The sequence below is a fragment of the Myzus persicae genome, unplaced genomic scaffold (assembly GCF_001856785.1).
Source record: "Myzus persicae strain clone G006 unplaced genomic scaffold, MPER_G0061.0, whole genome shotgun sequence".
In the NCBI taxonomy this organism is placed as follows: Eukaryota; Metazoa; Arthropoda; class Insecta; order Hemiptera; family Aphididae; genus Myzus; species Myzus persicae.
Genome location: NW_019102056.1, coordinates 355,457 through 381,555, shown reverse-complemented (window position 1 = coordinate 381,555; position 26,099 = coordinate 355,457). Strand labels below are relative to the sequence as shown.

General features: G+C 29.6%; 4 protein-coding genes across 5 annotated transcripts in view; 1 reads left to right on the top strand and 3 right to left on the bottom strand.

Moving 5' to 3' along the window:
- The first annotated feature begins 502 nt into the window (after positions 1-502).
- LOC111031110 lies at positions 503-4,808 on the top strand. Its single transcript, XM_022310908.1, has 9 exons — positions 503-551; positions 1,343-1,606; positions 1,682-1,833; positions 1,950-2,097; positions 2,671-2,880; positions 2,993-3,209; positions 3,283-3,437; positions 3,515-4,003; positions 4,071-4,808. Exons 1-9 carry the CDS (start codon positions 503-505, stop codon positions 4,220-4,222), a joined length of 1,836 nt encoding a protein of 611 aa, XP_022166600.1. The 3' UTR covers positions 4,223-4,808.
- Positions 4,809-5,027: 219 nt separating this feature from the next.
- Positions 5,028-11,110, bottom strand: LOC111031111 (ester hydrolase C11orf54 homolog). Its single transcript, XM_022310909.1, has 7 exons — positions 10,905-11,110; positions 8,951-9,049; positions 7,605-7,780; positions 6,744-6,917; positions 6,253-6,349; positions 5,988-6,154; positions 5,028-5,832 (listed from the first exon to the last, which is right to left on the bottom strand). The coding sequence occupies exons 1-7, from the start codon at positions 11,092-11,094 to the stop codon at positions 5,659-5,661; spliced, it is 1,077 nt and encodes a 358-aa protein (XP_022166601.1). The 5' UTR covers positions 11,095-11,110; the 3' UTR covers positions 5,028-5,658.
- Positions 11,111-14,106: 2,996 nt separating this feature from the next.
- LOC111031124 (ester hydrolase C11orf54-like) lies at positions 14,107-19,201 on the bottom strand. The gene is made up of 6 exons (XM_022310933.1): positions 18,462-19,201; positions 16,667-16,765; positions 16,382-16,557; positions 15,431-15,598; positions 14,412-14,508; positions 14,107-14,246 (listed from the first exon to the last, which is right to left on the bottom strand). Exons 1-6 carry the CDS (start codon positions 18,583-18,585, stop codon positions 14,107-14,109), a joined length of 804 nt encoding a protein of 267 aa, XP_022166625.1. The 5' UTR covers positions 18,586-19,201.
- A 967-nt stretch (positions 19,202-20,168) lies between these two features.
- LOC111031104 (ester hydrolase C11orf54 homolog) overlaps positions 20,169-26,099 on the bottom strand; it is an 11,701-nt gene continuing 5,770 nt past the window's right edge. The window contains exons 4-7 of one of the 2 annotated variants that reach the window (XM_022310903.1): positions 23,556-23,726; positions 20,945-21,041; positions 20,608-20,777; positions 20,169-20,519 (exon numbers count right to left, since the gene is read on the bottom strand). In XM_022310903.1, the coding sequence (XP_022166595.1) occupies positions 20,379-20,519; positions 20,608-20,777; positions 20,945-21,041; positions 23,556-23,726 (579 nt within the window). In that variant the 3' untranslated portion in view covers positions 20,169-20,378. Of the gene's footprint in view, positions 20,520-20,581; positions 20,778-20,944; positions 21,042-23,555; positions 23,727-26,099 lie in introns of both variants that reach the window. The other variant, XM_022310904.1, reaches the window with a different exon arrangement.

The following is a 26,099-nucleotide window of genomic DNA, read 5'->3' as shown; positions in this document are numbered from 1 at the left end:
ATACCCATGGTTAAATACTAAGCTACTAGTTAATACCTATTGTATCTATTATCTATATTATATTATTAGGATCTATTTCAGATCAAAGGTAAATTAGTAAATTACTTTGTTTCATTTCAGAAGAATAAAATGTATCTCGGATTCATGTGGGGGAACTAGTTTACGAGAGATCTAGTTGATGTTTACTTATTTTTTTGGGCGTACCCACAATACTAACCGTCTGTCCTAAGTCCTAACAACATTTTTGTATAGAGCTTCAAGGTCCAAGGATGTAATCATTATTGTACGCCATAAGCATTACTCATATCGTCATATCTCGAAATTCTCAAATGAAGTCCAAAACAAATGTATTTTACTTATAATATTACCTGTAGGATTGTATATTAGTATTCATTACTCACTTTTCTTTATTCTCTAGTGTATGATGTTTTAAAAAATGTGTTAATTTGTTTTGAATGATATAAAATAAGCAACTATAGTGTTCTGTCATTTTTTTTTTAATATGCATATCCTACTAAAATTCATTTTAACAGCATTTTGTCTAGCGTCATGTAAGTTATGTGTATTTTAACGGTAATTCCTGTCAACAAAAATATCTTATATAGGTGGTGCCCGATCAGACAAATTATATATTTTTGGTTTTTACATTTAAATCTCTGATTAATAATTAATCATTAATACATGTAGGATTATATTATTATAATATAACCTTTGTTTATTTAAGTCAATTAAAAAAAAAATCAACTTTATTCATGAAAAAATTACAATCCATTGGCACACTATCGGCTATTTGTTTGTGAATTTATTTAAGACTGGAGTTACTTTCATAATATTATTTTAATTTATTTACATGGTACTTAATATACTGAAATTGAAAATTACACTTTGAATAGTAAACACAGGGGCGGAGTGGCCCGCCGGGCAACCGGGACAATGCCCAGTGGCCTGGCTTGCTTATATAAGAAGTGGCCTGGTCCTGGTGTGATGAAAATAATTAATATTTAAAATATTTAGCTATTTTTGATGACTGTAAAAACAACGAAAACAAATTAATAATGTGATATTTGAATCACCAATATTATTAAATTGTTTTATACTTCACCCAATCAAAAAATGGTAAGCACACATCTAGCAATAAGACAATAAATGGTATGAAATTCAATTTGAAAAATTGGCCTGAAAATATCTGTTTGCCCGGTAAGAATTAATGAGCCACTCCGCCCCTGAGTAAACATATTAAATGCTTCTAATGATATGTGCCTACATATTTTTTAGGAAGTTGGAAATGTATTACAATTTGAAATATACCTAATTAAATTATATTTGGGATTTATAATTTTAGTGTGTGGAAGTTATGAACTTAACAAGGTAAACACAAAATGTAATATTCCATTGGTAATTCGGGGGCAGTGGTATTCTTGGGAAAATGGACGCAGTACAACAACAGAAATTGATGCGACAAGTATGTCTAAGCGAGGGAATTGCATTCGATCAATGGAAGAAAATCAGGTGAATTTTACATTTGTATTTCAAAAGAGTGCTGGTGATTGTTATACTTGTGTCAAATTTATGGTCCGGACTGTAAATGTATTAGATAAAATGGAAAGTAAGTTACCTGTTAAAAAAACATTTACATTTTTAATTTAATAAATTTCAATTTTTAATCCCTGAAATATTTAAGGTGTTTGTATGACTTTAAATCCTAATGAGTATGAATCTCCTGATAAAATATGTCAGTTCCAAGACACACAATTAAACACATTGTTTTCGGAAAATTATATACCCGTAAACTGTCGATCGAGTCTTGAAGGTGTATGGCAATTTGCATACCAGGTATTATAACTATAGAATATGTTTTATTTTGTTATCAATTGGCTTGTTTATGGTTTAATATGATTGTGGGAAAATGTTGTGAACCAAGAATATAATATTTAATTTTTATTTTATAGAACCGTTTTCGTTTCACTGGTGAATGTAATAATCCTGAAGCACAAATTAAATCTTGTCAAACTGCAGGAACACAGTTTTTAATAACTAATCAAAAGTTTAATATAACATACAAAAAATGCCCTGGTATGACAGGCACATTTGATGGAGGTAAATTTCTCATAATTTTTCTATTTGGCTAAACAGTATGGTACTTTCATGTTATATGAAATTACGGCTATTATCCCAAAACTACTACTGTTTATTGCAAATACCACAATCTTATCATATTGTAATATTAGGGAACAGGCCGGGGTCTTCAACTAAAACCATATTAAGTTGAATTTATGAGATATCAGAATGTAAAAGATTCACTGGAATTCACTGGAATTTTTTAAATACTATCAAAATCCAATTTCTTCCTATAGATAATCCTTTGTAATATAATATACTATATCCAACCAAATGAATCATGTTTACCAAAAAACATTTAATTTTTGTATAGTTTCCATTTATCATTGTAATAAAACTTCACTTTTGAATATTTTATACATGTTAGAATACTATACTAAGGAGTAAGTATGGTTGTTTAAAAAATAATAAAAGTAGACTGTGGTAATAGAAAAGTAGCAAATATTGATATATTGTATAATCTATAACAGGATTGTGGCATTTCAAAAAACTAAGTAGCCTCGTATAACAAAAAAGTACTCCAAATACTAATTTTATTTTGTTTTTTACTAGTTGTTGAGTATAGTTGCTTAGGAGACTGGTTTGTAGACAAAAATCATTTCTTTGCTGTTGCTAATACTAAGGAATCTCGAAAAGATGAAAAATATCGATGTTTCTTAAAGAATCGGGATGATGATTTGTATATTGGAGTGTCTATTACAGCAGAGTGCAATACACTTCAGACGGTAGAAAAAAGTCCAGAGAGATTACATATAAATCCTGGTAATTAATTCTTGTGCATTTAATAAAAGTTATGCAATTTTGTACTCTTCATTTTAGTAATTATAGTAAGCTAACATTACTATTATAATTTATAAATTATTTATTCATGCAGTGAAAGCTGAAGTTGTGGAAGCAGGTTGTCGATTACCCCAAAATTTTAGTGGTGAATGGGTTAATACTGCCAATATGGATGCTGATGTATTCATTAATGAAACTCATGTAATTGAAACATGGTATCCGGATGAAGCACGATTTAGAAGAACGATATACGTGTGTCGTGAACAAAGAGGATCTCGTTATATGATGGCTCGGCTCACTGTTGATGGATGGTATAAATTATTTCAATGTTATAATATTTTGATGTCTTCAAATATTTTTTATTTATTTCAATCTTAAATATAGCCAAAAGGATTATGTATGTTTTGATTTTGTGCCCCGACATCACAATATTATTCGCTATAGAAGAGGTATAGCATTTATTAGAGATAACTTTCATACTGTGTGCTCTTGGGTACAATTTCCCAACAAAGATAATTGGAAATATGATATTTTTGTCTGTAAGTATATTTTTTTTGCTTGCCTATAAATAACTAATTATTAAGAGAAATATAAATTATTGTGGTAATATTTTCAGCCAAAACTCCAGTTCCTATAAGATGTCCAGTGGCAGGTAAATTCAACTTTACTCAACAGGGTGATTTTTTGTTTGAAACTCGTATTCTTGGTGGCGTTACATTATCACCTCGTCCACAAATTTCATGCAAAGACAAAATATCAGATTTTGCTGCTTGTGATGGTGATCAAAAAGAGATTACAATTGATGAATCATTTTGCCTTGATGTGGATCATCGTGGACAGCCTGTAGACATTTATAGTGATCCAGACTACAGATTACATTGCATAGGTTACTGGAAAGAAAATTTGAAGTCTTATTTAGTGACATATGATCCTCTTGACGCTGCTAGCATGTACAGATGTTGGGTGTATCAACGAGCTGATCTTAACCGGGTTCTAATGTCACAAGCTATAGGATCATTTTGTGATCTTAAACAAGATGCATTTAGTAGTAACTTTACAGAAGGAGCCACTGTTGCTATTGAGATGACAGAATATGAGCGTGAAAGTAGGCAATTTTGAATGTTGTAATGATTCTAGATAAATTATTTTTAAAATTAATTTTTTAATTTTAGGAGATCAATGTCCAATGTATTTTGATGATGGCGCTAATCCATGGATTCATGCAGATAATTATATACAAGTATTTAAATATGGCCGATCATCTACATTAATTGTTTCATCCAGTATGCTCTCAGTTGCCATTCTCTTTACCATACTGTTGTAAATTTTAATTGGTATGTTTCACTGCTATAATTTAAACTTCTAGTAGCTTTATCACAAAGTTGAGATATCATTATTAATTCATTGTACATGTATAATGCCAAATCTGTTTTAGATATTGACATATTGACAGTTGACTAAAATAATGGGATACACATTTTTTGTTTGACTAACAAAATATTTTTATTTTAAAATTTAGATTTCTGTTTCTATGTCCTGCACTTAATATTATTTCAGAACATAATTTCTTCTCGAAGGGTGATACTAATACATTACTTTATATTGTAATTTCGATTTTGATATTACGTAAACACCATTCCATTTATTTTTTTTAGGATTCTGCTTAATAAATTCACATGTCTACACAAATAAACAATTTCAAAGTTTGTTAAATCACAAAATTATATAAATAAATAATAAAAAATTTAGATACCTAAATTTAATTACCCACATATTATTAATACTGGATAATATAAGAGTTGCTTTGAGAGCAGTAGAGATATAATAGCAAATTATTATAAAGATAAGATATGATAAATAATACCAACTGTTCTTGCTCTAGTTGAGTTAATCTTTGACATACTACGCATCTATTTTTAAATATATTGTTTTATAAACAAGTAATTCAATTTTATATGGTTATTATTAATTTTAATATATTTATGGCAAAGAACAAAATGTAATGAACAAAAACTGACTGTTCATTATGTGATTATTGTTATTCTGATGTATAAAATATAGCTTTAAATATACAACTATAGATACTTAGATTTTCCATAATTGATTTTGTATTGATAAAAATAATCATATTTTTTTTAAAAATAGTTATTTAAATTAATTTACCTATGTATAATCTTTTACAATTTTTTATAAGAAATTTAATTGTGATAAATGTAAACGATCCGTCCAACTTCGTGTTCACTACATCGTAAATTGTATATTAAAGAAATTACATGTAATACATTTATTTTTATATTCAAATTTTATTTTATATACATTTTAAAAAGCATACAAAATAATTTGTTGGTTTTTATACATTACATACCATTTTGACGATGGGAACTAAATTCTTGTTTTGTATACGATTTGTATGTAATTATTTTTATTTAGAACATAATTATAATTGATTTTTTTTATTATATCACTGAAATAATATCTATATTTTTGTCTATACACTTATTTATACTTAATTCAAGTGGAAAACCTATCAATCTCTTAAATAAGTAAAGTATGAAACTGTAAAAGAAAAGATTTTATAACTACATTAAAGTAAGTTATAGATAATAAAAATTACATGGTTAAGCAAACACAATTATATAGGACATACAAATTTATTTATTATAATCGTCCATTCTTCATAGTGTACATTATTAAAACAATCAGTTTAGAATTATTATTATTTATTTAACAATACAACTATAATATGTGTTTTCAGAAAATCTAATCTTTACCAAACAAAAGAGCTATTTCTGGCTGGTCGACTCTTATCAACTTTTTGGCCACATTAAAATAGGCAGTGTATTTCACAGTGGTTGGTTCTGTGTCATGATGATAGTGTCCACCTTCTCCGTGTGTACCAAACATATGAAAATGCTGAGGTCTCAAATCCAAACCCTGCAAAGTTAAAAATATTTAAATGTTGGCATGTCGTAGAAACAAGTAGACAGGGGCTTAGAATATAATATAATTAGTTTCATAGGGAATAATGATTTATAAAAAAAAAAAAAAAATGTAAAATGCAAAAAATAAATGTTCAGTTTTTTAATCACCGGATCGTGAGAGACAAGATAACCGAGAGCCACTAATGGCGTGGACACTTCAAAAAACTTAAGCCAATTGTTCAAATCGGTTTCCGAGTGGAGCGGCGTTTTCGAAAAGTCAGGCATAACATGAACTTTTACTTTACTTGTTTCAATTAAAATCACTCCACCCAAACCTAAAAATAAATCAGCAATACTGAAATGTCTGAATTCAATTTATTGACAAGGGTTGTATTATATTATAATAATTTACAGATCTTTATTTAATTCTTACCGACCGGTTTGTCGCCAAAATATTTTGCCAACGCTTGTCTGATAGACGTAACAAAATCTAACGGGCCATTCCGAGTTTCGCACACTATTTTCAAAACCTAAAAAAAATGTATATACTTATTACGATCTCATAAAGATTACATTTATAAGTTTAGGTAGGTATATCATTTTTATTAATAAAGAAATTGTCTGTATCAAACAATAATAACATTAATAACTCCTAACTCTTTTGCGTTTTTCAATTACAAAAACATGCCCTCACTTAGATTAACGATAAATCGCGTCTTAGCCTTTAGGGCATCAACACCCATGATGAAACTGAAAGAGAACAATATTTTGAAGGACATATTACATAATTTTTTCGAAAAATTGAATAAAAATTATTTGTGAAATACGCTCAACTTCTTTTTAAAAAATGTCATTTATACAAATTCTACAATAATAAAATACATGCATTTGTACGCAGTACACTATAGGTATTAGGTATATTACCTCTCCTTTCATACCGCGGCTAGTGTAAAAATTGGCCAACAGTGCGAATCGTGTTTCGTCTTGAGGCAAACGGTGGTGCACTTGACTCCCAGTCTGGGGATCGACTTTGTAAAGGTGAGAACAATTATTATTGTTAACGCTGTCGTCGGACGTCAATCGTACGTTTCCAATGAACTAAAAAATATAAAACCACAGTTGTCGGACAGGTTCTAGTGTTCTACGAATATTAATAAATTATTTATGATTTTCGTTACCCTTTATTATTATAATATATAGTTGATCAATGATACCTAATTGATATTACGTTAACTATATAACTAATAAGTAATAATTCTTAAAATATTATTGAGAATCGTTACATCAACGTAGAACTACTTAGCAATATTATATGCACATTCATTGAACATACATTTGGTCATTTTAAATTAATACATTATAAGTAATCATTATAGATTTAAGATTGTACGGAGCAATACATAGAAATACCATATACCTATATATTTTAGCCAGTTTAGGTAGGTAGGTATTTATTTTATGAATAGGGGGTTATAAACTAAAAACTATGGTGGGGAAAAATAATTTACTAACCAAAATAAAACCCGAATCCCTCCCCACCACACAGTTAAAAAATATTTGGATTTTATGTTTATATCTATTTGTTTGTTTTTACACAAGTCTTAGGGCTCATTTTATGATTTAGAAACAAATTGTAAGTAGACAGGTACAGTAGGTTACAGGTCCATATTGATAAATAATATAAGGTACATAATAAGAATTCATTGATAAAAAATTTCGCATATCTGGGGGTGGGGGGGGGGAGCAAGTGCTCCTCTTGCCTTCCCCGCACCTTATAATTCTTACTTCGCAGTTGACCCCCACATGCGGCCACGGACCTGCGCCCGCTCCCATCACGAACAGGGGATCCGTCCCCGTGACTTTCATGAAGTCTCTGATATCGTAAACCTTGTCTAAGTTCACCAAGGGCAGTAAGAACGACGGACTGCCGATGTCGATTACCATTTCGTCACCATTCAGTCCTATATATACATATACACATGTATATTATGGTCAGCACAATGTAGTGAACACCTCAATAATATAATAAATAATATTACACATACGCTTTAAACTTTAGAGTATACACATATAACGCAAGGATGATAATCAATTAAAAAATATAAATTGTAATTTGGAAGTTCATGACACGTATAAATACACAATGACCATAAAGAACCATCTAAGAGGCTAAGGTATTTTGATTTAAATAAAAACCAAATTACCTACCTATCATAATATATTGTTTAGGTATTGAACATAACATGTGCCGATTATTAGGACTTATATGGTTAGGTACTACTGGTACTTAGTATGTTAGTGAACGGATTTCCTATAAGTTTTAGAATTTAGGCTTACACAATTGTTTATGATCTAAGGTCTTAGGCAATAGAAATCTATATACTATATGGTATATTGATATGCATCACAAAAACTTGAGGGCGACAGTGGTGAGCCACGTGTGGCGTGCAGGCGACTTCTAAAAACCTGCTTATAAAAATACTATTTTAAAAAAATTCGTCGTTGGAAAACTTATGTATGAAGCCATAAATGCAATCAATCAAACATTGGAAAAACCAAGTGAGACATGCTGCAGAAAAACTTCAATATATCGTTTACTAAAAAGTAGGTTTTAGGTATTGTTAAAAATGAAGCCTATAATTTTGATACTTGACCCCAACGACATCAATTATTATAGCAGTGAAAATGATTTTTAACAATAATTTCGTTTATTGAAAATATTATAAATTTTTTGTTTGTATTACCTATAACTTATAATTATTTGATAAATCGATGATTTTATTGAGCACATTAAATTGTAGGTATTTAAAAAAAAATTCCTTTAAGTACATGAATATTAAATATATAAAGATTTAGAATGGATTATTTTTTATTTGGTTCGAGACAGTTTACCGACCGATGGTCGGCGATCACCGACGAGAAATTGCCACTCGAGTACGCCTCAAGTGGCTCAAGCTACAGTCACCCACACGTTTACGTGACGCCGCTGCCGAGTAGTATACTAAGTATTGGTGATGATATTATATTATTATGTTCACATAAGGTTATCATCAGAGAACACTTTCCATTCACCTAAATATAGCTGCACGCGTGTCCAATGTGTAATTTTATCTTGAGGACTTAGTATTTACCTTCGGCAGCCAAGTTGAATGGCGAACAGGTCAAATCGGGACATTGTACAGCGTCCACACTTACGGTCTCAAAATTTTTCGACAATTCCGGTAAAAGGGCTAAAATCATAAAATTAAATTAAATAGGTACGTTGTACATGGGCGTACCTTGTATTCGCTATACACAGTATACACGACTATTATATAATAATTCTTATATGTACATATCCACCATGAGCTGCTATGCACAAGTCAGCTTTATAAGCTCGTGAGTTTTGTAAGTACCTACCGAGATTAGAGCTATAATTAAACAATATACGAGATACTCCCGGAGAAACGTTATTTCGTTTTTCAAAGATCTCGAGTCTATAATATTTACTTATAGGAGCTTTATGTTGATATATTGAAAAATATTGTGAAAACAAATAAAACATATTACACACAATTTCAATGAGTAGTACCTATGTTCTTTATCATATATTGGCTTATGATTACTTATAAAAAAAGTGAAAACCACCAAACAGTTTTACAATATTAGGCTGTATTTTTGAAAATGTACCAAAGTTGCTATCCTTGATTCAAATGTCAACCGCTTTCAAAATTGATTTTTCACAAAATGATAAATAAATAGCATTACAAAATGGCTATTTTCGAATATTTAAGTTTTTTTTAGATTAAAAAATAATTTAATCCTTTTTAAATTGTTTTAGATCCTAGCATAAATTACATTAAAAAAACCGCACTACATATCTGCATTGTATTTCAAATAAGAGCTAGTGATAACTTTCGAATTGATTAACACAATATATAAATAATAGTACCTATCGGAAAGTAAAAACGTCCTTGTACCTTCGTTTTTGTTTTATTTTATAATAGGTAGGTAGGTTATTAGGTTAGGTAGGTATACCTATATATACGCTCAACCAACATATTTTATACTAGTACAGTAAAAACACTTTTATAACGAATCTGAAGGGACCAAGAGATTTCTTTCGTTATAGAGAGTTTTCGTAATAGAGAGGGTTTAAAAAAAAACAAAGTTTTAATTATTTATGTATAAAGGTATGTGTACCTATGTAATATTATATATCAAACACATCATTATTTTTACATTATTTTATATATATTTACGTATTATATTAAATTATTATTATTATTATACATACTTATTAAATATAATNTTACATTATTTTATATATATTTACGTATTATATTAAATTATTATTATTATTATACATACTTATTAAATATAATTTAATTTTTATACTATATATATTTATACTTTATTTAAAATAGTCTGTCATCTTAGTTTGGACTTTTTTATTCGGCGTTATTGCCGATTATTTTTATAGTTTATATATGTAATGGATACGATAACACGTAAATTGTATTATTAAACATAAAATATTGTTTCGTTATTGAGAGTGACTAATACGTTATAGAGAATGAATTGTCTAATAGGTTATATAGCAAACCAACCATTATTATGTAATGTTTACGTTATATAGAGTTTTTCGTTGTAAAGAGTTTCGACTGTATATTATACTCTTACTAAAACCCGAGGTTAATAACTTCTCTGGCAATATGTCGTTCAGCGAGATACGCATTTTATCATAATATAATACATTAATACCTCTACAGAAGAGATAATCAAAAATTATAATGTGTGTTATGTAGTCATGTGGATTGTAGAGGTAGGTACCAATTTATTTCGTGTACAGAGTGCTCGAATCGATGACATGTATCAAATATGCATACGATATGCCTTATGGACAATAATTATCAAATTTATTCGTGATCCATACTGTATAATGTTTGTGATACAATATACTATTGTGCTGTACACTGTACATAATAGTATGTTGTTTTATGATATAAACGACTAATTATTTCTCAATGCAATTAATATCGGCTATCGTGTTTGTAGTTTGTACCCATTTATTAAACGAACTGCGTAGCCGCGTAGGTATCCTACCTTCAATGATTCGATCCAAAGACGGTACGGTGAGATCGATGCGCACCGTGGGCAGACTGGTCATGTCCAGAGTAGCCGGCGATTTGGAATCAGCCATTATTAACGAATATTTTAAATATAGCTTCGAAAGAAAGCGGCAAAGTTTACGAGCACAAAAAACTGGACCGTCGGCGATAACGTTCGGCGGCATACTGATTAGAGATTACTGATTACTGACATTGGCAGACAATAGGTATGTCAGCAACAATACGAGTTTGAATTTTGTATGCGCATCCCCACTTTTCCTTATATGTCAGATTCTAACAGCTTCATTGGTTCTTATTATCAAGGACTTGGTTAGTTTGTTACCGCGTAAATATGAATTTACTTGTTATTGATATAGATAAACAAAGTATGCTTACTATATCTATATTATCCATCATAGAATAATCATCAATCAGAACGGATCAATTGTGTATACAATCCTGTTTCTCTATAGTTGATTCTTCTCATCTCATGAGTCGTGATTTATTACTGTAATTTTAACAATTGTGTGTATCCGTATTATATTATATATTATAACACACCTACACAAGACCGTAGCCGGGAAAAAATTTTAGTTGGTGCTTAAAACCAAATCATATATCTACATAATATAAAAAAACCAACTTAAATAAATGTTTATCCAAAATAATACATTTGAATAAGATTTTTTTGTGTATTACATGTGTGATAAATGTATATACAATTTTAAATTAAATATTTTTGTAGCATTAAGTCTAAAGCAGTCTTATTTTATTTTCGAAACAAACGATCGTATCATCTGGATTGATTTAAATTTCTCTATGTGCATCCAAAAGAAAATATTCAGTTTTTTTTAATCTTTTCATGGTAGAAGATGTGGGTTCTGGCGTTGCTGTCGCAATAGATAAAAATATGTAACTCATACTCGTAATTTCAAAAAATAAGATATACTTGGAAAAAGATTATAATTACATTTAGTATATATTAATATGCTTCAATTTACAGTATATATTGTCTCGATAATCCGAACACAGGCTAATCTGAAAGACGCGGTAATCCGAACGGGCTTGAGAATTATCTTATCTTATCTAACAATATGTACAAATGTATTTGTAAATAATATTTTCCATTAAAAAAAATTTTTTTGAAGTCATAAGTAATCCGAACAAACCCTTTTCCCAATCTCGTTTGGATTATCAAGACCCTATTGTAATTGGATTCGGATAAAAACGGCGACATGGGCATATACATCTTCAATCTTCAAATTTCAATAAGGTATTCTTGTCATCCATCGATATAAATCGTCTATGACAACTGACAATAAGCGCCGTGTTAAAAAAGTTAAGCCGATAAGGAAAAATTAGTTGGTAGTAAAAATACTTGTTTTGTACATAACCATAAGGAAGAAACTACTTTAAATCGGCAACAAATAAATAATTTGTGTAAAAAAAACAGTTGCCAGCGTTGTTGAAAAACCATAAAAAATGATCAGATAAGAACTTGCACAACATAAAAACGATAGTAATTTATTAATGACTGATTTTCTGGAAATGTATAAAATGCTGAAGTAAGTTGTTATTCAAAGATACCAAAGTCTGCAAGAAAAGAAGTTCGTAATACTTTGAGTTCAATTAATGTAAAAACTATAATAGAGGTGAACATTTTATTTTTGAACACGAAGATTTAAATTTAAAAAAAGAGATTATTATATTTTCATGTGATACCAATATTGAATGTTAAAAATAACTAGAATTAGTTTACATGGACCATGGACGCTACTTTTAATTATTGTCATAACATTTTCATTCAAATATATACAGTTCATGGATTAAAAAATAGTATTTATATTCCATTAATATTTTGCTTTTTACCAGATAAAGCATTACCATATATTATTAAAAAAAGGGTTGGAATAAATCTTAGTAAATTTGTCACCGACTTTGACATATCATCAATGCTCTGAGCAATAAATATTATACTTCCAACAGCACAAATATGGGAATGCCGTTTCTATTTGGGCCAAGTTTGGTACCTTACAATTCAATAGGGCTATTACAAGAATTATATTTTACAATGTTTGATGAATTAGAAAAGCGGTTGGTTCATATATTTGGTTTACCATTTCTTAATTCAACAGATTTTGGAGATAACATTTTCAAATCTTAGATATAAAAAGAAATTTTTTTGTAAATTTCTCACTCAAAAAAATGGGGAAATTTTTTTTGATTTTATACTCAAATTTTTTAAAATTTTTTCTTACAACTTATAATGAGGATCCTTGTATAACATTTTCAAAACTTTTGATGGATAGAAATTTTTTTTTCGACATTAATTAAAAAAAACTAATAATAATCTAAAATTCCATATGCTTATTAGTAGCTGAACATCTATATTCTATAAAGTTGAAATTACTGTCTTAATATTTTGAAAATTGTGTGGTAAGTATATAGAAAATGTTAATGTAAACGTTCAGTGAAAACATCGCTTAACAGAAATTTTTTTGAGTTACACCAAAAATTAAAATCGAATTTACAGGAAATCAATTTTTATTAAAAATTCCAGTTTTAAATTAATTTTTATTTTCCTTGCTCTTTTGAAAATCATTTTAAAAGTATACGTCTCGAATCCACCAACAATAATTCTCACCCCACTGGAAAAGATATTGAAGTTAAAAGTCGAAGCATTTTTGACATATTGAGACTGTGAGGTTTAAAATAAATATTTTAAATATAACTCAACAATTATTAAAAACTATAATGTCTAAAATGTAAAATCACTTCTGTATTGTGCTTTTAAAAATCGCATTAAAAATATACCTACATTATCTAGTATCTACACAATATTGTATACTCTACACGTCAATACTCAATAAACAGTTCAGCACGGCTGCAGCAGCTAAAAAAATGAAGTACTGATCAAACTGGATTGTCTTTTATAATAAACATATTACAGTAAGTTTGAATTTAATCAATTTTAGTAAATTGCTTGGAGACACCAAAATAACCAGTATATTTTATGGTTTCCGGCTCCGTATCGTTGTGGTAATGTCCTCCTTGACCGCGATCAGTGTACATGTGGAAGTGTTGAATTTTTACAATGTCAATACATTATAATTTTATTTTTGTAAACATTTTATGAGTAAACATAGTATAATAAGTTGGTACAGCAGACTAAATCTGACCGAATATTACATATAATATTAGATATATGGAGATAATTCAATGAAATGTAACCAATTGCCCAACTCTTTTTCTGATTTTATTGGAATTTTCACCAAGCTCGGTTTTATGACATGAACTTTCACTTTTCCATTTTCGATGAGTATTACTCCACCCAAAGCTATATATTTATTTATATAACAAATAATAAAAATGATTTCACAATACTGTAATATTCGTATTTACTAAGTAGGTACAATCTACGCACTTAAAATATATATTTCTAAAAAACACAGTATTATTTATTATATTAATTAATAGGATCAATATTAATGTTTGCTCATACCAATGATTTCATCTCCAAAATGCTTTACTAATGCTTCTCTAATGCAAGTGCTAAAACTTAGAGGCCCTTTTCTAATTTCGCACACAATTTTCAAAACCTAAAAACACACTTATATTAAGATTAATTTACATAATATATTATGTTGTACCTGTAGAGAAACGGTAAGATTGTAATTTAAGTTATACTTATAAATTTATATTGTCTAACAATTTATTAAAAACCTTAAAAGTTACAATTAAAAAAAAATATTGTAAGTGTTTCTATAAATTGAAATACAGAGGCTAACACATACTTTCGAGCTATCGAGTATTTTATAGTTGTCTGTATATAATATATAGTAACAATATATTTTATAAATTTATAATAATAAAATAAAATAATCTACTACTGCAGGGTCATCGCCCGTTATATATACATATAAAATAAGTACATCTGTAGTACGTAGTAAGTATATCTATTAGATAACGTGGAAATAAAAAATCCAAACTTTTTTTTGTGTGTCATTGTATCGATTAATCAAGTTATATAACAACTTATGAGATTATTACCCAACTGGTTAAATGTTAATGTTATGTCTACTTGAAATATTATAAATCGCTAAGGCACCTTTATACATGGCATAGACTAATTATACATTATTTTTGAATTATCAAATAAGCCTTTAAAGAAATCGATGACTTTCTTAGAAACAAGGTTGGTATATTTTCCAATCACAGAGTGACACAATCAGAGATGTGTAGCATTTCAAGTAGCCCTTTCTAGTCATTACAATAAAAGAAAAGGTAGGCAACTCTATATAGACAATATAAGCTTATATTAGGATAATATTATATTCTATATTAAAATGTTTAACATTATTCAATTTATTTAGTTCTTACCTATATTGCTTAAATAATGATGATTTAAAATAGAATTACTAAGGTAAATTTATTATAAATATTTATGTAATAGAGAGTTTAAACTTTGATTATAAGTTTATAACCGAATACTAAATATATATACACAGAGTTTCTTCATACCTCTCCTTTAATGCCGTTACTAGTGAAGAAATTGGCCATCATTGAAAACCGCATTTCGTCGTCGGGTAATGATTCATGGAAACACTCCGCGACGTCATCGGACTTTGTCATGTGAACGTGTGTTCCGTTTTCCACACGGTCTCCTGTCATTTTAACATTTTCCACGCACTATATTATAAATTATAATTGAATACATTTGTCAAAAACATTATGAAATACGACATTAGTAGATTTTTTTAATTTCATAAACACTTATTTAATTTTTTTCCAACACCAACTTTTCTCATTTGAGAAATACCTTTTTTACTGTTTACAGTCGAGCACATGATTTTTTTTTAGAAATATTGATGTATATAAATAAAAAACCAATCAAACAGGTGGTTTCTAAATTATTATACACTTTAAGAATTAAGGATAAAAGTCCGTTTTTGGGTTATTGATATTGAACATTTTAGTTGGTAATTATTAATTATTTATAACTAATTAGTATTTAGTATACAATGTCAATACATTATAATTTTATTTTTGTAAACATTTTATGAGTAAACATAGTATAATAAGTTGGTACAGCAGACTAAATCTGACCGAATATTACATATAATATTAGATATAATATTGTATATTTGATATGAAACAATTATTAAGGATTATTATCCTTATAGTAAACTTACGGCTACATAACATTTAATAACTCAGAAATTCATTTTGATTTATGTAAATAAGTAGTTATAGGTATTATATACAACAAGTATTCAACTTTTTTTTAACAAATACATGTGCTTAGCAGTTAACAGTAAAATTGGAGAATCTCACTTTAATATATGCAGGGAAGAATATGTTAAGAAATTTGAATTTGAATAAATATATTAGGTAGGTATAGGTATTAAAGGATAAAAGGAGGATGCGCATGTTTGGTGATGAATCAATCTGTATAGTGACAAAAATACTCACCTCACTGTCGGCTCCGAAAAACGGATATGGGCCGGCACAAGCTCCGATGATAACCAAAGGATCAGACCCAGTAATCTGTTTTAAATCTTTGACGTTATACAATTTTTCTCGTTTTAATGAAGGAATAAAATTAGTGACATCGCCGATGTCAAATACGTTTTCGTCACCACATAGTCCTATACCCATTAATAAAATATATACCTACACAATTTACCAAACGGCTAATACATGAACTATAGTCTATATAGGTATAGGTACCAATATAAGTAAATACTTAATGCTCACCTTCGGAGGTCAAGTTAAACGGCGGTTGGGTTAAATCTGGACATTGAACTACCTCTGCAAATACATTTTCAAAGTTTTCTAATAACTCGGGCAATATGGCTGAAATAAACGTAGAATTTTGCATTGCTAATAACACGATTCTATAAGTATACACTTACATTTATTCATAATTTCAAAAAACCTCGATGTATATAATTTAAGATTAGCCATACATTATATATTTATTTTATATTCATTACTTATATTATACCTTACTTAATCGTTTTTTTAAAGATAGGTAACTATTTGGGCGCACGTAAACTCCGCCACAAGTACCTTTTTTTACTGTAAACTCCGCCAGAAAAAAAAAACAGGTAAAATTGGGTTCATGTAAACTCCGCCACTGAAAAACATCAGATAAAATTGAGTTTATGTAAACTCTGCCAGTGAAGAAAATCAAATAGTAGAATAAAATTATAATATAATATCATATCATATCATATCAATATTTAAATCATAGTATAAAAAATCATAATAAATAATCCAAAATCATATTTTTCATAATAATAATTAATAATTGTCCACATAATAANTTGTCTTTCTAGTGTTTGGATGGAAATTGGAAGGCATGAAGTAATGTGAGTATCATTTGCAAAATGTGTTAAAGCAATATTATGCTGCTCAGCTCCAACAGTTTTTATAAATGCATTACAATTTTTGTTATTGCACCTCCATTTTATTTCACCAGACGCGTATTTTATATTTTTATTATACTTATAATTTTTAAATACAACCAACAAATTGCCTCGTTGGCCAGTAATTAATTTTATACTATTATTTTCTTGCGACATATTTCGTTCGGACATATACAAATTACAAATATCAGAAGTACGGAAACACGCAGACTACGAATGATTATGTTCGTCAAAGTATACGTCTTTACGTATACCTTATCTACTGCCGATATCATCATTGGAAATCCTGATTTCAGATAATATGAAGATAAAATTACTAATAATTTGAATCGATCTAACCTTGACAATATTTTATCAATTTTGACATATACATCACAATAGATGTAAACGTATTTAATGTGAGAAGGCACGTGGCAATGTGAGTACTGTCGCACTGACCAGGTAAAAAAAAAAACTGGCGGAGTTTACATATACCCATTACAGGTAAGAAAAAAAAGCTGGCGGAGTTTACCATAGACCTATTATTACCTTTTTATCTTAACCGATATTCTGGCGGAGTTTACAATCGCCCAACTATTTAAACCATACTATAGGTTGTGCCTCTTGCCCTCTTGTATGAAACAACCCTGCTTGCAACTATATTATATTTAATGTTATAGGCAGGGCCGTGGAGAAAGAAACCCAGGACAGGTGGTAACTCTATTAATACCCTGGAGCGGGCGAGCATTTAAATCGTTAAGATATTTACAGTTTTAATTGCATTTAAAAATGTCAATTTGTGTACAAAAAAATACTTATAGTATCTAAAAGTGTAATATACCCACGAATAATATTTTTAAATTACAACAAAATAACTAAAACTTCTATTCTTCGTTTGAATATTTCATTTCGTCCAAATTTTAACTTAAAATAAGAATAACTGTGTTAATATATTTGTTGGTTACAGTATGAACTATTTATGAGACTCCTTGTTTTAAATTTTCATTCCCTACTCGGGACTCCCCAGCTATCAGTTTTAGTAGATATTGACGAAGCTTAGTAAAAAAAATTATATTAAAAAGCATATTAAATAGTACAAAAAAAAAAGAATTATTAAGCAAATATAGAAATGCTATGGGTACCTTGAACAATGCATATTAAAGACGGAGTGTTTAGTTTGAAACGCACTATTGGCAATTTGTTCATGTCCAGTGTACTTGGAAAAGTGCAACTTTCGTTGGTCATTTCGGAGAAATGTGTGTTCATTTTTTTAAATAAAAAAAAAAAGAAACTAATAATAATAATTAACTGTTATAGTACCTACACCACGGACAACATTTATTATTATATATTCGGTCGACGACACTAATAATGATTTAAATATATACCTAAACTCAAGTATATTACAGCATCTATTACAAGCGAGTATAAAAAAACACGAACAGAAAATAGTATAGCAATACGTAATAGGTGTACAGTGCGAAGTGAAGCGATGAATGCATTGATTTTATCATAATGTGTTTTTTTTGTTTATTGCATGATACACGATTTGTAGTGGAAAAAAATATTTGATAAAAAATTATTTTTAAGCTATTTCCTATTTATATTGCGAACCCATTCACACCGTTCTACGGTAGTTTGGTCGGTAATTGACACAAACGTTAATTAGTATAATATATCATAGTATTATACTATTATACTTAACAATACATAATAAAATAAAATATAAAGATAAATAAATATAAGATATTTTTCGGAAAAATTAGTACAATATTTATCGTAGTAGATACTAACTACTGTCTTTAAATAGTAAAATAAATGTCTATAATAGCAATATTATTTCCAATATAAATGTGTAATAAATATATGCGTATATGCGGTTTACTCATCACAGTGGAGTAACCAGGAATTTTGTATAGGGGGGGAGGTTATAGCTCATGGTATAATTTTTTTTTAAAAGTTCTCTTTTTGAAATATTTATAGACATTTGACTCTTGACATCTTTTATTTTTCTAAGTTTATTTTCTTTAAATATTGAAACAATATACATTACCGGGCGGGAGATAAAGGATAAATGTTTATTAGTGGATTACTATGGAAGCTTAAATTGGTATGTAATTTAGAGTAGTTATACCTTAATGTAAGTTGGCTAATTAATTAAAGGAATTTTTTTTGGTTAAGTAGTTACTATCCAGATAGATAGGCTAATCTAGGATTGACGCTGACGAAGTAATGCGCAAACAGTCCCGGCAGCGCCGTCGATAACAAGAGAAAAAAAAAGTCTAATCTAGGATAGATTATTATAAACCACTGAAGAGTCTTAATATTAAAAAAATGCTTTGCAGATAAACTTCTAAGGAATCTTGTATGCCTATAAATAGTTCAACACAAGTCAAAATATTTTGAAAATTTTATGAATCAAAGGTCTCTTTTAGAGTTACACAAAAAACCAAAATAATTTTTTTCCAAAACAGCAGGTTCTGCGTAAATATTCCTGTTTTTCCTTAATTGTTTGTTTGTTTTTTTGTCGCTTTTGAAAACTATTGGAAATTTTAAATTTTTAACTCCCAGATGAACCAACTAGATTCACTTTCCTATCAAAAAAGTTAATGTCGAAGAAAATCGAAGAACTTTCACTACCCAAAACCGTGATGACAAAAATGTGACGTCAATTCATTTCATTAGTTGGATAAGTATTACTTGTTTAGTGTTATTCATCCCTGCAGGCGTGGCATGCCACGTACACTATTCATTATACATACTGTCTGCGTACTGAATATTGAGACCAGCAAGTTTAAAATAAATATTTCAAATAAAACTCAAAAATTATTAAAAGCTATAATGAGTAATGACTAATGAAAAATGACTTCTGTATTGTGCTTTTAAAAATCGCATTAAAAATATACCTACATTATCTAGTATCTACACAATATTGTATACTCTACACGTCAATACTCAATAAACAGTTCAGCACGGCGCCACGGCTGCAGCAGCTAAAAAAATGAAGTACTGATCTAACTAGGTTGTCCTTTATAATAAACATTACAGCAAGTTTGAATTTAATCAATTTTAGTAAATTGCTTGGAGACACCAAAATAACCAGTATATTTTATGGTTTCCGGCTCCGTATCGTTGTGGTAATGTCCTCCTTGACCGCGATCAGTGTACATGTGGAAGTGTTGAAGTCTTAAATTCAACCCCTAAGAAAAGGAAAAACATTTTTAATAGAAATTTAGAACAGCCGTACAAGGTATCTATATACTTATAAAAATAATTTATTGAAATTACGGGATCATGAGAGACTATGCATCCGACACCCACCGACGGTGGAGATAATTCGAAGAAATGTACCCAATTGCTCAATTCTTTTTCTGATTTAATTGGGATTTTCAACAAGCTCGGTTTAACGACGTGAACTTTCACTTTTCCATTTTCGATGAGTATTACTCCACCCAACGCTATATATTTTTATTTATATAACAAATAATTAAAACGATTTCACAATAATGTAATATTCGTATTTACTAAGTAGGTACAATCTACGCACTTAAAATATATATTTCTAAAAAACACAGTATTATTTATTATATTAATTAATAGGATCAATATAAATGTTTGCTCATACCAATGATTTCATCTCCGAAATGCTTCACTAATGCTTCTCTTATGCACGTGCTAAAATTTAGCGGTCCTTTTCTTATTTCGCACACAATTTTCAAAACCTAAAGGCGCAATTATGTTAAAATTAGTTTACATAGTAGATTATCTCGTTTCTCTAGAGAAACGGCAAAATTGTATTTTTAGTTATACATATTTATAAATTTATAGCGCCTAAAAATTTATTTTTAAACCGTGCATATAGATATAGACATATAGCCATTTTTAAAGCAAATATAATGCACATGAGGTGAAGTGGGTTATTCAGCAAGTACAGTGAAACCTCGACAACTCGAGGATCGGTCAGGGACAATGATTTATTATTGGAGGTATTGAAAAAGGGACTTAAAAACGTGCCTAACCTAATAGGGCAGTGATAGATCCAACTGACTTGAATGTTATGTCAATGTTATATATATTTGAAACGTTATACGTCTTGAGGGTACATAATATGTAATAGAAATATACATTTTTTTTTTTAAAACAATGGGATTAATTTTACTGCAATTGATAATTTTATGAGAAACAAGAATGTAATTTTTTATGGAATTATGGGATGACATGATCAGGGTTCACCTAGTACTTATATATTAAAATGAAAGAAAAGTGGGCTGGTAGGTTACCGCTCTGCTTTACAGGTGTGAAGTATGATTAGGGTATTGGCAATAATAAGGGCTACAACCCGTTTGCGCACATTTACCTTTTTTACAACTCATTTGCTCACAAAAACACAACTCATTTCCGCAAAATTTTCGAACAATAGAAACCTTTTTTCAGAGAAAAAATATCACGTATAGAGTGAACATAACGTGCGTATCTCTATAATAAATAATCTATTATAATAACGTAGGTACGACATATCGCCACAATCAGTATGGATGTTTACTGTGGATATATATGTACCTGTATATTTGGTATCGTTGTTTAGAAGTTCAAAGTGTTCAAACTACAAATAATATGGTTTGCGCAATCGTATCGCGCCCCATTGAGTTATTTTCTGTAGTGAAAGTGTTAAATACTTAAATTCGATTTTAATGATAAATCATTGTATAGTGCTTATGAAAAATGATTCTGAATGAAGACCGTCGTTCGTTTGTGGACTTTATATATTACTTGTAGATTATAATTTATAATATAATATTACTAAGAGTATTTTACGTTAAATTCATATTGCGATTACACTATTTTAGTAATGCTGTATATTCACCAAACATGTATTGTTTAAGGTTGGTTAAAAATTAAAATAGTAGGTGTTGAAAGAAATTGTTTAATTATTTTTTAACTTTTTCTTATTAATGCATGATAACTTAACTTAATTTAAAAAATCTTCAAATTGCCCAGGTTTTATTAGTAAACAATAGTTACAATTAAAAATATAATAATTTAATTTAATGTCTCAAAACCTCACGAATATAATATTTTTCATTTGTAATAAAAACTGAAGACCAAATTTGAACCTCAAATGTTTTAAAAAAAATTCATGACCATGTATTTATAATATTTTTTAATGGCTATAACGACTTATTTAGAATATTGTACTCCATTTCAAGCATTTTGACCAAGCCTAAACATTTTTACCAACATTGAACAAAGTTCAAAATTTTAAAATACCTATTTATGTCAGTGAAAATGCCAAAAAAATTTTTAAATTATTTTATGTCTAGTAAATATTAATATTATTACTATGTGAGCATTTCAGGTCTCAATGGTTTTTATTTTTAAATCACAGAAAAACCTACATTGTATCTATAAATTCATTTCTTCACTCTGCCTCTAAAAGACTAAAACTGAACTTTGTTCAGGCTATAAAATGTTCACGCTACATTCTCTAGAACTAGGGTAACTTATTTTTTGATTAATTTGCTCACTGTATATGTCTGTATAGGCAATGTGGACATAGGTTAGCTATATATAATATATTATATCATATTAATATGTTAAACATTTTTTAATATACTTATCCATTACTTAAATGGGTGATAGTAAACTCTCCCGAATTTTAAAACTAGTAAACTTTCCCGGGTCAATATTATGTTTACCTGAAGTAAATGTGTAAACTCTCCTGAGTTTTAAATATTATTGCTACACTATGAATTGGCTATAGTGCAGAGATTGTGAATATCATTTTAAATATTTATTATGAGTTGTATTACCGTTAACCTATATTTATTTTGTAATTTAAATATTTAAATATTTTATTACCGTTAACCTATTTTAAATTATAATATTTAAAACGATTTTGACTGTAATGGTTCAACCAAGTTTTCCAACCCTATCAACTGCGTTGTATGAATAATGCCACATGCTCCTCTAGCTTAGTAGTACTGAAGTATTGTAGACCCGGGAGAGTTTACATATTCTCGTCAGATAATATTGGAGTAGACCCGGCGGAGTTTACCATCGGGAGAGCCTACATGTCATTATGATCGGGAAAGTTTACAATCGCACACTTCAATAATGATGATTTAAAATAGATTTATTAAAGTAAATTTACTATAAATGTATATGTAATAGGTATACATAGTTTATACTTTGATTATATAACCAAATAGTAAATACTTACAATATTTTGTACTTACCTCTCCTTTAATACCGTTACTGGTGAAGAAATTGGCCATCATTGAAAACCTCATTTCGTTATCGGGTAACGACTTATGGAAACACTCAGCGACATCATCTACGGACTTGGTCATGAAAGCGTGTGTTCCGTTTTCCACATGGTCGCCAGTAATTTTAACATTTTCCACGCACTATAATATAAGTTATAATTGAATATATTTTTTATTTATTTATTTATTTTTATTTATTTAATGAATAAACGGGCGTGAGCCCAGGTTAAAATTATTAGGTGAACAATACAATCATACAATAACGTAACATGAATAATATAACAAAGTATAAAATATAAATTAAACTAAACAATGAATACAAAAATAAAACTATTAAAGGAACAACGGATCCTCATTGGCTAATTTCATTAATCTCGTAATAGGTTCATTTTTTAGTTTCTAGTGCAGAAAGGTATAAAGAAAGGATAATTATTGCGGGTGGACCTAACAGGAACTCTAAAGTTAATGAGAGAAAGAAGAGATGGGGAATCGACCAAGCCTGTTAAGAGTTTGTTAAGGAATGTGAGATTATTGGAATGACGACGGTCAGCTAGGGAGGATAAGTTAAGCAAACAGAGAAGGGGAGTGTAATCGCGAGGGGTGCAGTTTACGTTAAGAGAATGTTTCATGTAACATAAAAATTTTCCCTGAACCCGTTCTAGTTGAAGACAAGCATCAGTTGATTGGGGATCCCATACAACTGAGCCGTATTCAACGATTGGACGTACAAGTGCACAATATATAGCTTTGAGGGAAGCGGAAAGCTTAAAGTCACTAGATATTCTTTTGACGAAACCCAATACCTTAAGGGCTTTGTATGTAACTCTGTCTATGTGAGCTCTAGGACAAAGAGAGGGAGTAAAAGTAAAACCAAGATCACAGATGCTAGAGTCAACTGGAATCAAATTAGAGCCATTCAATGAGTAAAGATGAGTAATAGGAGAGCGACTTCTTGTGAATGTCATGGACCGGCACTTTTCAATATTTAATGTGAGACCGAGAGAATCAGCCCATGCGGAGAAACTATTTAAATCATCCTGGAGTTTGAGACAATCATCGACAGAGTTAATTTCGAGGAAAATCTTCATATCGTCGGCAAAACAAAGAAGTTTGCTATGTTTGAGAGAGGAGCTAGCACTGTTAACAAACAAAGAGAATAGAAGAGGTGATAGATGTCCCCCCTGGGGAACGCCTGAGGGAGATAAAAATGAGTCAGATTTAGTGTTGAACAAATTAACCCATTGGGATCTATTTACTAAAAAATGAATTAAACCAAGATAGGATAGGATCCCCAAATCCAGTAGCACGAAGAACAGAGATTAGAACCTCATGGTTTACAGAGTCAAACGCCTTAGCAAAGTCGGTATATATGACATCAACTTGTGTTCCATTTTTAAAAGATCCGAATATGTAATTGCAGAAAACAAGGTTACAAGTAACCGTTGATCTGCCAGTACGGAAACCATGCTGTTCGTTGGCTAAGATCAAATTTACAGAAGGCTGAATTGCGTCTAAGACTATTGACTAATGACTCAAAGAGCTTAGAAATATGCCCTAAAATGGAAATTGGTCTGTAATTAGTGACTGACGCACGGCAACCTGATTTTAAAATAGGAGTAATGGAACCTATTTTCCACATGTCCGGAAAAGTACTATCATCGAGGGATCTTCGAAATAGGATCCAAAGAGGATAGAAAATAATGAACCTAGTTTTGTAGAGGAAATCGCCAGGTATTCCATCGGGTCCAATAGAAGACACATTTTCTAAAGTATTAAGTTTGATTAGGACATCGTTTGTAGAGAAGTAACAGTTGTTAGGTAAGTCAAAGAACTGTATATCTAATGTCTGAAGATTTGAAGTAACGGGCTCTGGAGAATAAACCGAAGAAAAATGTTTAGCAAACAGATTAACACTTTCCAGCTTAGAAGAACTATTGACACCATTTAAAGAAACAGTGTTCGGAACAGCATTGTGGGAACGATTCTTGCGTACAAAATCCCAAAATTTTTTGGGATTAGAGGATAGAGATTTTTCAGACTTTTCGACGAATTCTTTATGACATTTTTTGGAAGTATATTTACATGATGAAGTATAAGTAAGGCCATGTGAATCATTAGACCAAGAAATCTCAGGCAAATTGTAATCACCACAGAGCAAGAATATTTGTTCAGGATGGTGTTGATAAACCGTTTCTAAGACGGACATAAAATTTTCAAATAAATGAGATGGACAAAGAGGAGGAAAATAGGCAGCATTAATTATAAACTTGGAAGACCCAACAGTGAGCATCACAAATAAGTGTTCAACATTGATTTCACGAACAACAAGTAATTTAGAAGATATATCTTTTCTTATACCAATGAGTACTCCGCCTCCCCTTAAATAATTACTAGTAATAGAACATCTATCATATCTGTAGATATTATAATTGGAAAGACCAAGTTCACAATCAGTAAAAGAATCGGTTAACCAAGTTTCAGTTAAAACAAAAAAATCATAATTTATACAGGCTA

Bases quoted from the DNA above. Each gene is read 5' to 3' on its own strand.
- LOC111031110 (XM_022310908.1), top strand. From the start codon at position 503: ATGCATATCCTACTAAAATTCATTTTAACAGCATTTTGTCTAGCGTCA. The intron at 1,607-1,681 runs GTAAGTTACCTG...GAAATATTTAAG, and splicing joins TGTATTAGATAAAATGGAAA to GTGTTTGTATGACTTTAAAT. The intron at 1,834-1,949 runs GTATTATAACTA...TTTATTTTATAG, and splicing joins TATGGCAATTTGCATACCAG to AACCGTTTTCGTTTCACTGG.
- LOC111031124 (XM_022310933.1), bottom strand. From the start codon at position 18,585: ATGAACACACATTTCTCCGAAATGACCAACGAAAGTTGCACTTTTCCA. The intron at 16,766-18,461 runs GTACCCATAGCA...CGTTTATTTCAG, and splicing joins TTTAATATGCATTGTTCAAG to CCATATTGCCCGAGTTATTA. The intron at 14,247-14,411 runs GTATGAGCAAAC...ATAAATATATAG, and splicing joins TTTTGGAGATGAAATCATTG to CTTTGGGTGGAGTAATACTC.
- LOC111031111 (XM_022310909.1), bottom strand. From the start codon at position 11,094: ATGCCGCCGAACGTTATCGCCGACGGTCCAGTTTTTTGTGCTCGTAAA. The intron at 7,781-8,950 runs GTAAATACTAAG...ATGTATATATAG, and splicing joins ATTCAACTTGGCTGCCGAAG to GACTGAATGGTGACGAAATG. The intron at 6,155-6,252 runs GTAAGAATTAAA...ATTTATTTTTAG, and splicing joins TTTTGGCGACAAACCGGTCG to GTTTGGGTGGAGTGATTTTA.